General features: G+C 40.2%; 1 protein-coding gene across 2 annotated transcripts in view; it reads left to right on the top strand.

The window, feature by feature from the left end:
- DENND5B (DENN domain containing 5B) overlaps window positions 1-14,511 on the top strand; it is a 220,971-nt gene that overhangs the window by 152,565 nt on the left and 53,895 nt on the right. For both annotated transcript variants that reach the window (XM_027541658.1, XM_027541657.1), the window contains one exon: window positions 1,939-2,089. In XM_027541658.1, the coding sequence (XP_027397459.1) occupies window positions 1,939-2,089 (151 nt within the window). The remainder of the gene's footprint in view (window positions 1-1,938; window positions 2,090-14,511) is intronic.

Raw genomic sequence — 14,511 nt, 5'->3', positions numbered from 1 at the left:
ATTAATTGTGAATTGTGATTTTTGTTTCTACAGAGCTTCCTAACTAAAGGAGAATAACTCAATATCAGATGGGTTTTTCTATCATTTTAAATCCAGCAGAAAAACTGACACTACTTTTCTTTTTTTCCTTTTGGGAGGGTAGAAGCACTTTTTGGCAGAGGTGAAATTTTGTAGTAGTTCATGGAACATAAAATTGGCAGGGACTTCAGAGAATTCCGCACCATGAATCTAAGCATTATTTGCCTAAACCTAATTGTGTTTTATAAATATTAGGAAGCATTAAGAATATATATATTGTTGTGGCAAGTCAGAGGGCATCATTGAAAATTAAATATCACTACATTAAAGCATGACACCCTTTTGCCCAGTCCAGAATATATGGACTGTATTTTGAGAGAAGTTACAAGTTACACATTAAAATGAAATTTTAAAAAGTTCTGGATAAATTCATATGAGTTATAAAGAAAAATTAGGAAAGCTTAAAGCAGATGTCTCACGCTTTGAAGTTTAGTGTAATAATGCCTCTGTACACATCTCTTAATTCTGCAAACACAAACACTGGCTGGGAGGCATCAATCTCACATAAGATGATCTTAAGTAGGTTCTTTTGACTAGAGTGAAATGTGTCATTCACAGACCTCTTCCCACCCCAAAAGATTTTCTTTAGAATATATATGGAGAAGAACCAGCAATACTCAATCTGCTGGTATTGAATAGGGCAGAGTAAACTGATTCTATGAAATATTTATAAGAAAATACCTTTTTACTTCTCTCAGCTCCCAAGATTGGCAGTGCCCACAATGTGTTCTGTTTATGACACAAACACAGTTACTGCTTGTCCTCCCCAGCAGTAATCTCTGGGCACGGGATGGGAGACCTAACCTTGGTTACAAGTATTATGTTTTCTCTTATAAATGTAATTGATAAAGACATTTAAGATCAGGTTTTTTTTTTTAAAGGAGACTTGCATTTTTATTTTTATTTTTATTTATTATTCATTTTTTAGCCACACTGCTGGGGCATGTGGAATATTAGTTCTGCAACCATGGATTGAACCCACACCCCTTGCAGTGGAAGCATGAAGTCTTTTTTTTTTTTTTTTTTTAATTTTATTTTATTTTTAAACTTTACAAATTGTATTAGTTTTGCCAAATATCAAAATGAATCCGCCCAGATTTTTTTTTAACCAGAGAAATAGTTCACTGTTTCTTTCCTGAGCCTTTGAAACATCTCCCAACTTTCAGTGGTTTTAAAATAGAAATATTGAGTAATTTCTATTTTTTAACTCTGGCCTATGTTATTCTTCAAATGGGAGTTTTTTATTCTCTGGACATTTTCTAAATGCCTGCTTATTTTATTTTTCTCTGCATTACTCATTTTGATCTAATGAACACTTTTAAATAACTCCTAATGAGAATGAGACTGTTGCTAAACGTGAAGGTAATAAACTTTACACAGTTCCTTGTTTTTTACAAGTGGAAAAGCATGAATATTTAATGGATCTTTGCACAAAGAAATAAAGTAACATAGGGCTATAGAGCTTGCTTTTACCTCCCCTAATTTGTCTTTCAGCTCAAGGAAGATATTTTATTTGCCATCATTTTCTTTAATGTTGTACTTAGAACCGTATTTTCATTAAGAATATGAATTTCGCACTCATGGGAAACTGTTTCAGTACTAAATTATAGATTGTTTTTTAACCCCACTGCCCTGCTTTTGCCACATGCAGAAAATAGTATGAAAATTCATTATCTAGTATTTACTTAAAACTAACCTTTTTATACTTACATTATACTGATTTCTGAAGAGCTTTTGTAAAAATCTATTTCAGACTATCAGAAAGATTGAGTTTCTTGTCACTGCATGAGTAGAGGAAGCATTATCTTTTAAAGTTTAGCCAGTGAAATGTTTCTAACATGTTATAAATTTAATTTATAGCCCAGTCAATTGAGCAGCGACTGATGAAAATGGATCACACCGCAATCCACCCACATCTACTTGATATGAAAATTGGTCAAGGCAAATACGAGCAAGGATTTTTTCCAAAGTTACAGTCTGATGTCTTGGCAACAGGACCAACTAATAACAAGTAAGCATGTTCTTCATTTGAGTCGTTGACTGAAGGAGTGAATGAAGGGAACAGTGGGGGACAGTGCTCTGCACCTCTTATGGGGACTGCTTAACTATTAACGGAGAAGGCAATGGCACCCCACTGCAATACTCTTGCCTGGAAAATCCCATGGATGGAGGGGCCTGGTAGGCTGCAGTCCATGGGGTCGCTAGGAGTCGGACATGACTGAGCGACTTCACTTTCTCTTTCCACTTTCATGCATTGGAGAAGGAAATGGCAACCCACTCCAGTGTTCTTGCCTGGAAAATCCCAGGGACGGGGAAGCCTGATGGGCTGCCGTCTATGGGGTCACACAGAGTCGGACACGACTAAAGTGACTTAGCAGTAACTATTAACAATTTTATCAATCACTACTTTTTCGAAAACCAAATTAATCCACTTGAAATATGAGTTGACAACAAGTATTTGACTTTTAATTCCATCATGTAAGAAAATGCAAAAGTAGAGATTTTTTCTTATTGAAGTAATGTGCGCTTAGGAATAGTTTTAAATGACTGTTTAAATATAATGCTAATACTGTCTAATGGAATTAGAAAAGTTATGCCTTCACTGTCTGTATTAGTTTCCTAGGACTGCTGTAACAAAGTACTACAAACTTGGTGGCTTAAAATGACAAATTTATTCTTTCATAGTTCTGGAAGCTGTAAGTCCAAAATCAAAATGTTGGCAGCGCCATGCTCCTTCCAAGGCCTGTAGGAGAGGATCCTTTCTTGTGTTTTCCAACTTCCTGTGGCCCAGGCAGTATTTGGCTTATAGTAACAGAACTCAGTCTCCACCTCTACTTCACATGGCTACTATCCCTCTATGTCTGTGTTCAAATATCTCTTTTCTTATAAGGACACCAGTCATGTTGGTTTAGGGCCCACCCTAATGGCCTCATCTTAACATCTGCCAAGATCTATTTCCAAATAAGATCAAACTCACAGGTGTTGGGATTAAGATTTCAGCATTTATCTTAGGGAGACACAATTCGACCCATGCCACTGTTTTGTACTTTTAAGTATCAGGTGCAGAAATTACAAAACAACCAAAAATAAAGATAAACCCTATCATTCTTTATGGTAGATGATCCCATTCAGAAAATATTTGAATATGGTTAGAATTGAAAACACTTATTTGGGTTTAAGGGAATTCTTGATTTTAGATGAATGCCTGTATGTATCTCAGTCCTGTCAGATTCTTTGCAACCACGCAGACTGTAGCCCATTTTCATACGGTTCATGGGGTTCTCAAGGCAAGAATACTGAAGTGGTTTGCCATTCCCTTCTCCAGTGGACCGCATTTTGTCAGAACTCTCCACCATGACCCATCCATCTTGGGTGGCCCTATACAGCATGGCTCATAGTTTCATTGAGTTAGACATAGTTTCATTGAGTTAGACAAGGCTGTGATCAGATTTGTTAGTTTTCTGTGATTATGATTTTCACCCTGTCTGCCCTCTGATGGAGAAGGATAAGAGGCTTCTGGAAGCTTCCTGATGGGAGAGACTGACTGAGAGGGAAACTGGGTCTTGTTCTGATGGGTGGGGCCATGCTCAGTTCAGTTCAGTTCAGTCGCTCAGTTGTGTCCGATTCTTTGCGACCCCGTGAATCAGAGCACACCAGGCCTCCCTGTCCATCACCAACTCCTGGAGTTCACTCAGACTCACGTCCATCCAGTCAGTGATGCCATCGAGCCATCTCATCCTCTGTTGTCCCCTTCTTCTCCTGCCCCCAATCCTTCCTAGCATCAGGGTCTTTTCCAGTGAGTCATCTCTTCCCATGAGGTGGCCAAAGTATTGGAGTTTCAGCTTTAGCATCAGTCCTTCCAATGAACACCCAGGACTGATCTCCTTTAGGATAGATGGGTTGGACCTCCTTGCAGTCCAAGGGACTCTCAAGAGTCTTCTCTAACACCACAGTTCAAAAGCATCAATTCTTCGGCACTCAGCTTTCTTCACAGTCCAACTCTTACATCCATACATGACTACTGGAAAAACCATAGCCTTGACTAGACGGACCTTTGTTGGCAAAGTATTATCTCTGCTTTTCAATATACTATCTAGGTTGGTCATAACTTTCCTTCCAAGGAGTAAGTGTCTTTTAATTTCATGACTGCAGTCACCAACTGCAGTGATTTTGGAGCCCAAAAAAATTAAAGTCTGACACTGCTTCCACTGTTTCCCCATCTATTTCCCATGAAGTGATGGGATGGGATGCCATGATCTTCGTTTTTTGAATTTTGAGCTTTAAGTCAGCTTTTTCACTCTCCTCTTTCACTTTCATCAAGAGGCTTTTGAGTTCCTCTTCACTTTCTGCCATAAGGGTGGTGTCATCTGTGTATCTGAGGTTGTTGATATTTCTCCCAGCAATCTTGATTCCAGCTTGTGCTTCTTCCAGCCCAGGGTTTCTCATGATGTACTCTGCATAGAAGTTAAATAAGCAGGATGACAATATACAGCCTTGACGTACTCCTTTTCCTATTTGGAACCAGTCTGTTGTTCCATATCCAGTTCTAACTGTTGCTTCTTGACCTGCATATAGGTTTCTCAAGAGGCAGGTCAGGTGGTCTCGTATTCCCATCTCTTTCAGAATTTTCCACAGTTCATTGTGATCCACACAGTCAAAGGCTTTGGCATAGTCAATAAAGCAGAAATATATGCTTTTATGGAACTCTCTTGCTTTTTTGATGATGCAGCAGATGTTGGCAATTTGATCTCTGGTTCCTCTGCCTTTTCTAAAACCAGCTTGAACATCTGGAAGTTCATGGTTCACGTATTGCTGAAGCCTGGCTTGGAGAATTTTGAGCATTACTTTACTAGCATGTGAGATGAGTGCAATTGTGCAGTAGTTTGAGCATTCTTTGGCATTGCCTTTCTTTGGGATTGGAATGGAAACTGACCTTTTCTAATACTGTGGCCACTGCTGAGTTTTCCAAATTTGCTGGCATGTTGAGTGCAGCACTTTCACAGCATCAGCTTTCAGGATTTGAAATAGCTCAACTGGAATCCCATCACCTCCACTAGCTTTGTTCATAGGGATGCTTTCTAAGGCCCATTTGACTTCACATTCCAGGATGTCTGGCTCTAGGTCAGTGATCACACCATCGTGATTACCTGGGTCGTGAAGCTTTTTTTTTTGTATAGTTCTGTGTGTTCTTACCATCTCTTCTAAATATCTTCTGTTTCTGTTAGGTCCATACCATTTCTGTCCTTTATCAAACCCATCTTTGCATGAAATGTTCCCTTGGTATCTCTAATTTTCTTAAAGAGATCTCTAATCTTTCCCACTCTATTGTTTTCCTCTATTTCTTTGCATTGATCACTGAGGAAGGCTTTCTTATCTCTCCTTGCTATTCTTTGGAACTCTGCATTCAAATGGGAATATCTTTCCTTTTCTCCTTTGCTTTTCTCTTCTCTTCCTTTCACAGCTATTTGTAAGGCCTCCTCAGACAGCCATTTTGCTTTTTTGCATTTCTTTTCTATGGCGATGGTCCTCATCTCTGTCTCCTGTACAGTGTCACAAACCTCTGTCCATAGTTCATCAGGCACTCTATCAGATCTAGTCCCTTAAATCTATTTCTCACTTCCACTGTATAATCATAAGGGTTTGATTTAGGTCATACCTGAATGGTCTAGTGGGTTTCCCTACTTTCTTCAATTTAAGTCTGTTGGCAATAAGGAGTTCATGATCTGAGCCACAGTCAGCTCCCGGTCTTGTTTTTGCCGAGTGTGTAGAGCTTCTCCATTTTTGGCTGCAAAGAATATAATTAATCTGATTTCAGTGTTGACCATCTGGTGATGTCCATGTATAGAGTCTTCTCTTGTGTCGTTGGAAGAGGGTGTTTGCTATGACCAATGCGTTCTCTTGGCAAAACTCTATTAGTCTTTGCCCTGCTTCATTCCGTATTCCAAAGCCAAATTTGCCTGTTACTTCAGGTGTTTCTTGACTTCCTACTTTTGCATTCCAGTCCCCTATAATGAAAAGAACATCTTTTTGGGGTGTTAGTTCTAAAAGGTCTTGTAGGTTTTCTTAGAACCGTTCAACTTCGACTTCTTCAGCATTGCTGGTTGGGGCATAGGCTTGGATTACCGTGATATTGGATGGTTTGTCTTGGAAATGAACAGAGATCATTCTGTCATTTTTGAGATTGCATCCAAGTACTGCATTTCAGACTCTTTTGTTGACTATGATAGCTACTCCATTTCTTCTAAGGGATTCCTGCCCACAGTAGTAGATATAATGGTCATCTGAGTTAAATTCACCCATTCCAGTCCATTTTAGTTCACTGATTCCTAGAATGTCAACGTTCACTCTTGCCATCTCCTGTTTGACCACTTCCAATTTGCTTTGGTTCGTGGACATAACATTCCAGGTTCCTATGCATTATTGCTCTTTACCGTATCAAACCTTGCTTCTATCACCAGTCACATCCACAACTGGGTATTGCTTTGGCTCCATCCCTTCATTTGTTGTGGAGTTATTTCTCCACTGATATCCAGTAGCATATTGGGCACTTACCGACCTGGGGAGTTCCTTTTTCAGTATCCTGTCATTTTGCCCTTTCATACTGTTCATGGGGTTCTCAAGGCAAGAATACTGAAGTGGTTTACCATTCCCTTCTCCAGTGGACAGCATTCTGTCAGACCTCTCCACCATGACCCGTCCGTCTTGGGTGGCCCCACACGGCATGGCTTAGTTTCATTGAGTTAGACAAGGCCGTGGTCCGTGTGATCAGATTAGCTAGTTTTCTGTGATTATGGTTTCAGTGTGTCTACCCTCTGATGCCCTCTCGCAACACCTACCATCTCACTCGGGTTTCTCTTACCTTTGACGAAGGGTATGTCCTCATGGCTGCCCTTCCTGACCTTGAACGTGGAGTAGCTCCTCGTGGCCCTCCCGTGCCTGTGCGGCTGCTGCTCCTTGGATGTGTGGTTGCTCCTCTCAGTTTTTAATCCAATTTTCTGTTGATGGGTGGAGCTGTGTTCCCTCCCTGCTATTTACCTAGGGCCAAACTGTGGTGGAGGTAATGAAGAAAATGGTGGCCTCCTTCAAAAGATCCCATGCGTGTACTGCTACACTCGGTACCCCCAACCCTGCAGCAGGCCACCACTGACCCACGCCTCTGCCAGAGACTCCTGGAAACTCCCAGGCAAGTCTGGGTCAGTCTCTTGTGGGGTCACTGCTCCTTTCTCCTGGGTCCTGGTGCACACAGGGTTCCGTTTGTGCCATCCAAGAATCTGTTTCCAGTCCTGTGTAAGTTCTGGCAGCTCTGTTAGGGTTAGGCAACTTCCTCCAAGAGGGCTTATGCATACGCAGGGCCTCTGGGCCCTGCCCCTGCGGCAGTCCACTGCAGACCCATACCTCCACAGGAACACTCAAACAGTTCTGTCTCGGTCTCTGTGGGGTCTGTAGGTCCTGGTGTGCACACAGTTTGTTTGAGCCCTCTGAGCATTTCTGGTGGGAATGGGGTTTGACTCTAAATGCAAATTCGCCCCTCCTAGCATCTTGCTAGGGCTTCACTTTTGCCCTTGGACGTGGGGTATCTCCTCGCAGCTACTCCACCGCCACGCAACCACCACTCCAGTACCTACTGTCTTGCTGGGGCTTCTCTGACCTTGAACGTGGGGTACCTCCTCACAGCCATTCCAGTGCCACACCAAAGCAAAAACAATAGCCAGTTGTGGATGTGATTGGTGATAGAAGCAAAGTCCAATGCTGTAAAGAGCAGTATTGCATAGGAACCTGGAATGTTAGGTCCATGAATCAAGGCAAATTGGAAGTGGTCAAACAGGAGATGGCAAGAGTAAACATCAACATTTTAGGAAACAGCGAACTAAAATGGACTGGAATGGGTGAATTTAACTCAGATGACCATTATATCTACCACTGCGGGCAGGAATCCCTTACAAGTAGGCAATAGCCATCATAGTCAACAAAAGAGTCTGAAATGCAATACTTGGATGCAATCTCAAAAACGACAGAATGATCTCTGTTCGTTTCCCAGGCAAACCATTCAATATCACAATAATCCAAGTCTTTCCCCTGACCAGTAATGCTGAAGAAGCTGAAGTTAAATAGTTCTGTGAAGACCTACAAGACCTTTTAGAACTAACACCCCAAAAAGATGTCCTTTTCATTATAGGGGATGGGAATGCAAAAGTAGAAAGTCAAGAATCACCTGGAGTAGCAGGCAAATTTGATCTTGGAGTACAGAATGAAATAGGGCAAAGGCTAATAAGTTTTGCCAAGCCTTTGACTGTGTGGATCAAAACAAACTCTGGAAAATTCTGAAAGAGATGGGAATACCAGACCACCTGACCTGCCTCTTGAGAAACCTATATGCGGGTCAGGAAGCAACAGTTAGAACCGGACATGGAATAGCAGACTGGTTCCAAATAGGGAAAGGCGTACGTCAAGGCTGTATATTGTCACCCTACTTATTTAACTTATATGCAGAATACATCATGAGAAACACTGGGCTGGATGAAGCACAAATTGGAATTAAGATTGCCGAAGATTGCCGGGAGAAATATCAATAACCTCAGATATGCAGATGACACCGGCCATATGGCAGGAAGTGAAGAACTAAAGAGCCTCTTGATGAAAGTGTAAGAGGAGAGTGAAAAAGTTGGCTTAAAACTCAACATACAGAAAGCTAAGATCATGGCATCGGGGCCCATCACTTCATGGGAAATAGATGGGAAAACAATGGAAAGAGTAAGAGACTTTATTTTTGGGGGCCCCAAAATCACTGTAGATGGTGACTGCAGCCATGAAATTAAAAGACGCTTGTTCTTGGAAATAAAGTTATGGCCAACCTAGACAGCATATTAAAAAGCAGAGACATTACTTTGCCATCAAAGGTCCATCTAGTCAAAGCTATGGTTTTTCCAGTAGTCATGTATGGACGTGAGAGTTGGACTATAAAGAAAGTTGAGCTTCAAAGAATTGATGCTTTTGAACTGTGGTGTTGAAGAAGACTCTTGAGAGTCCCTTGAACTGATAGGAGATCTAACCAGTCCATCCTAAAGGAAATCAGTCCTGAATATTCATTGGAAGTACTGATGCTGAAGTTGAATCTCCAATTCTTTGGCCATCTGATGGAAAGAACTGACTCATTTGAAAAGACTCCGATGCTGGGAAAGATTGAAGGCAGGAAGGAAGAGAAGGGGTTGAAAGAGGATGAGATGGTTGGATGGCGTCACTGACTCAGTGGACATGAGTTTGAGTAAATTTTGGGAGTTGGTGATGGCCCTGCCTGGAGTGCTACAGTTCATGGGGTCTCAAAGAGTCAGACACCATTGAGTGACCAAACTGAACTGAACTGAACTGTAGCCCACACAGGTTCCTCTGTCCATGGGATTTCCTAGGCAAGAATGCTGATGGGTAGCCATTTCCTTTTCTAAGGGATCTCCCCAGACCAGGGAGCAAACCTGAATCTTCTGCTTTGGCAGGAGGTGAATACAGATGTGTAATAAAGGAGTATTTTATAAGAAGATAACTCAAAGACTAGTAATGGGGAATATGTTAAGTTGGAAAGGTTTTGAATTGGAAATTGGCAATTCTGAAATTTAGTTCATTCCTGACCACTTAGAATGCTTGCACATTTGGAATCATTTGCCTCTTTTCTGATCTGAAAACACACTAACATTCTATAACATCTGTGATTTTCTTAAAGATGCTCAGAGAAGAAAAGGGAAAAGCCAAGCAGTGGCAAAGAAATGGTAAAAGACTGATGGAGATTGGGTGCACAAAATGGAGTGGTACACGAAAGGACGAAAGAGGGTGTATATGAATTAAGAAAGGCTTCTCTGGTGAAAGGGAAAGTTGCTCAGTCGTCTCCAACTCTTTGCGACCCCATGGACTCTTCAGTCCATGCAGTTCTCCAGGCAAGAATACTGGAATGGGTAGCCTTTCTCCTCTCCAGGGGATCTTCCCAACCCATAGATCGAACCCAGGTCTCCCACATTGTAGGCAGATTCTTTACCAGCTGAGCCACAAGGGAAGCCCAAGAATACTGGAGTGGGTAGCCTATCCCTTCTCCAGTGGATCTTCCCAACCCAGGAATCAAACCAGAGTCTCCTGCATTGCAGGCAGATTCTTTACCAACTGAACTACCAGGGAAGCCCCATCAGTAAAGAATCTATCTGCTGATATAGGAGACAAAAGTTCCATCCCTGGGTCGGGAATATCCCCGAGAGTAGGAAATGGCAACCCTCTCCAGTATTCTTGTCTAGGAAAATCCCATGGACAGAGGAGCCTGGCAGGCTAAGTCCGTGGGATTGCAGAGTCAGATGCAGGAACTTCGCCAGTGGTCCAGTAGTTAAGACTCTGTCTTCCAATGCAAACAATCAGACACAACTTAGTGACTAAGCAACAACAACAATGAATTAAGGAAAATAGTCACAATACTGTATATACCACCATTTCCTTTGCTTTCAGAGTATAGTACAGGCATACCTCAGAGATACTGTGATTTTGGTTCCCGATTACCACAGTAAAGTGAATATCCCAATAAAGCAAGAAGTTTTCGGTTTGCCAGTGCATATATTTACACTATGCTGTTGTCTCTTAAGTGTGCAATAGCATTATGTCTAAAAAAAAATACAGTTACCTTAATTTAAAATACTTTATTGCTAAAAAATGCTAAGGATCCTCTGACAGCACAGGTTGCCACTTTCAATTTGTATAAAATGCAGTATCTTTGAAGTGCAATGAAATGAGGTATGCTTGTATTTATTATTATAAATATCCACCTCCTTTCAGATCTCAGTCAAAAAATTTGGAAATTTTCATCATTGCTTTACTTAATTATCCTTCCTTGTAGCCCCCCCCCCCCTTTTTTTTTCCTGCTTTCAAAAGCAGTGCCTCTGCTGCCAGTGGAGCCTTCTCCATGCCAAGAGAGTGTTAGTTATGGAGATACTGCTGATAATAGCTAGTATTATTAAGCTGGTCTGCACTAGCTTCTTTGCTGACTGCATTAAGTATATTAGTTCTTTGATCCTTATATAAGCATATCCCTACATATAAACCTATATTGTTTTACCCATTTTATGCTGGAGGCTCAGAGATGATCAACAGCTTGCTTTAGGATCACACAGCTAGGAAGTGGTGAAACTAGGATTCAAACTTAGGTCTACTAATTCAGAGCCCAAGCACTTAACCATTGTACTATATATACCTGGCTCTGTCACTCTAATACAAAGGTGATGTGTGCCTTTTGTTGCTATTGAGCTGGATGTTTTACTTTGGTAGCCCCCTAAGAAATTTTGAATAACCTAAAATACTGAATATAAGAGAGTTCAGCAACAGCCTGTCATACCAATCTGATGAGGTCTTTCAGAATGAAAGAACTCTCAGATGCCTCACCCCTGCCTCACCCTGGGCTGTGTGAAGAGGGTTGGACCCAAAAGAAGATAAGATAATACCCTGGGAAGCAAGGTACATTCTCAGGTGCCATCTTGCCTCATGAAGAGTTTCATGAACCAAAGATTGAGATCAAAGAGCCCAACTCTGAAACAGTGTCATCATTACCTGTTGGTAAGTGTACAAGCTTGGATTAGTAGCAGAGTTAGGATTAAAACCCGGGTTTCCTTATTTCTCAGAGAAGGCAATGGCACCCCACTCCAGTACTCTTGCCTGGAAAATCCCATGGGCGGAGGAACCTGGTAGGCTGCCATCCATGGGGTCGCGAAGAGTCAGACACGACTGAGCAACTTCACTTTCACTTTCCACTTGCACGCATTGGAGAAGGAAATGGCAACCCATTCCAGTGTTCTTGCCTGAGAATCCCAGGGTTGGGGGAGCCTGGTGGGCTGCCGTCTATGGGGTCGCACAGAGTCGGACACGACTGAAGTGACTTAGCTTAGCAGTTATTTCTGGCACCATGTTCATGATGTCTAATTCATAAGGACTGTGGAAAGGTGTGGAAAATCTTCAGTACCAGCATTCTTTTACATATTTGGAAAAAGAATACTATGCAGTAAAGTGAACTGTGGATTTTTAAAAGGCTTTATTTGATTGAACTCTCTTATTTAAGTAGGTTGCTTCAACTCTAATGAAGACAGTGAAAGAGGATGATTTACTAGAAAGGTGGAAAAGTTATATGTTCAGGATGAAATCTTCCTTTCCTGTAGAAATGGAAGTGTTTATACTAAAGTCTTGGGGAGGAAGGTTGCAGAGAGAATTAATACGCTGCTTATGAGATGGAAGTAAATAGCTAATGACTGAAAAGTTTACTCACTTACTTACCTTAGTTAATTTGTAGAGTTTTACCCTCCAGTGAAGAGCTATCCTTGCTTTTATAAACACTGAACTTGAAATGCACTAAGAGATGTTGACCATTATGGGGATTCAGACTTTCCAGATGATTGTACTAGAAACAGTGTTTTATTTTTCACAAGTGGATGACTAAGTCATCAGTTCATTCATTTTCTCTCATGTTTATAAATTATCCTAATTTTTTGAATCAGTTTGACATGGGCAGATACTTAATTTAAATGGTTTTTATTTCCTTTTGATAGCATTAGAGTGCTCATTCATGCATTTGGAAAATATTTATGGAACCCATACTATATATGACACTGTCCTGTTCATTGGGAGTTTAACAATGTACAAAATAACAAAAATCCCTGCTTTCAGCATGAGAAAGCAAACAAGGAACTTATTAATATATAAAATAAATAATCTATCAGAAAGTGATAAGGTTTGTGAAGAAAAATAAAGTAGGGAAAGGAAGCAAGGAGTGCTTAGGAGGAAAGATTTCAGGTTTAAAATCTTCCTGCCATATTTTATTGCTTTTAATCTTACATATAATCTCAAATTTTCCCATTTCCACACAGAGCATCAAGAATTACATTTTTAGCTGAGTTGTAGTCTGAAAACATTACGTTTTCACCTAGATTTTAGGTGAAAGAGAATAGATCTCAGAATTGGTTACAGGGTAAAGGGATTTATAACCATGACTATGCAAATGATTGATCAACTGTTAGAAACTCATATGCTACTTACAAAACAAAAACAAATAAGCAGTCTTTAGTATTTCAGCAAATGTACTCTTCTTTGGTAAAATTATACTTAATAAATGAGGTTTAATAATGTAAAGAAAAATGATTTAACAAGATGAGGAATGTGTGGACTTCATAGTAACTTTTTAAGCAGATGCCCATTTCCCTGTTTGGAAAATAAAATTAAACTGGGCATTTTTGTCTCAAAGAATGAGATGCTAGTTATATCCTGAAAGTTAATATTTATCCTTGTCTTTTGTGCTTTTCCATTTTGCCTACCAGGAGAAATGTTCAGCCATGTGTATTTTGCTCCTTCCTTTATTCATTATATAAGTTCATTAGCTGGTGTTTATAATCCACCTCATATTTTTACTATTTGTTTAGTAATCCTAATTTTTTAATCTGAGCAAATTTTAGTATCATACATGACAGGGTTTGTTGTTTTCTTTTTTGGCTACAGGGCTGTTTCCAAGGCTTCCAAGTCTGTATATATTGTGTTACTTATATTTTACCCTTCCTCTTTATTTACTACATAAATTCATCAGCTAGTATTTATATTTTGCTTCCGAGTTCTTAAAAAAAATTTCATGACACTTGTTGAAGAGGGTTCCTTTATTTAAAGTATAGAGACCACTGCAGTGGAGTCTTGCAGTGGAGAGGGAGATTAGAGGCTTCTCTGAATATTGCATGGACACATGGGAATTTATCACCAAGGAGCAGAGTGGAGATCAGTGAGTAGGAAGTTACCAAGAGGGAACATCAGGGGTAAAGGGGGATTCTGAGTGAGCTGACCTAATAGGATTCTTGCTGAAGACAGACCTGAGTGATTAGACATCACCTGGGGGATGGTGGAGAATTCAGAACTTGATCAAATGCCCAGAATGATCATATAATGAGAGGGAAAATGGTTTATGCTAAGCTGACTTAGCAAGTTTCTTACTAAAACTGAATTTTACAAAGAAATCCATAGATAGGCTTAGGAGAAGTTCCAGGGGTCTGATTAAAGTTTGATGAAGCAGAGAATCTTTTTCAGTGTCTTGATAGGATTTTTTTTCTGAATCTTCCTTTTCAATATCCTTTTTACAGTCTTATACAGTCTTACGTTGATCTTTTGCTTTAGGGACATTTCCAAGGATTCTACTTCAAAGATCTGTCACTAGCTCTTTGCATTTTTTTCTCAGTATAAACCTATTCTTTAAAAAAAAACACAAAAACTATTTTAAGAGGGGCTACTTTACTTTGCAACCATTTTATCATAATTATTCGGTGTTCCTCTAAATAGCAGACTGAAATGAGATGATTCATCAGTTTGAAACCAAAGGCATGCATAAATTATTTAAAGAGCAACAAAAGAAGCAGCACTCTGATTTTAAGCTTTTTGTAAATTGGATAC

The sequence above is a fragment of the Bos indicus x Bos taurus genome, chromosome 5 (genome assembly GCF_003369695.1).
Source record: "Bos indicus x Bos taurus breed Angus x Brahman F1 hybrid chromosome 5, Bos_hybrid_MaternalHap_v2.0, whole genome shotgun sequence".
NCBI lineage: Eukaryota > Metazoa > Chordata > Mammalia > Artiodactyla > Bovidae > Bos > Bos indicus x Bos taurus.
This window is presented reverse-complemented; position numbering and strand designations above follow the sequence as displayed.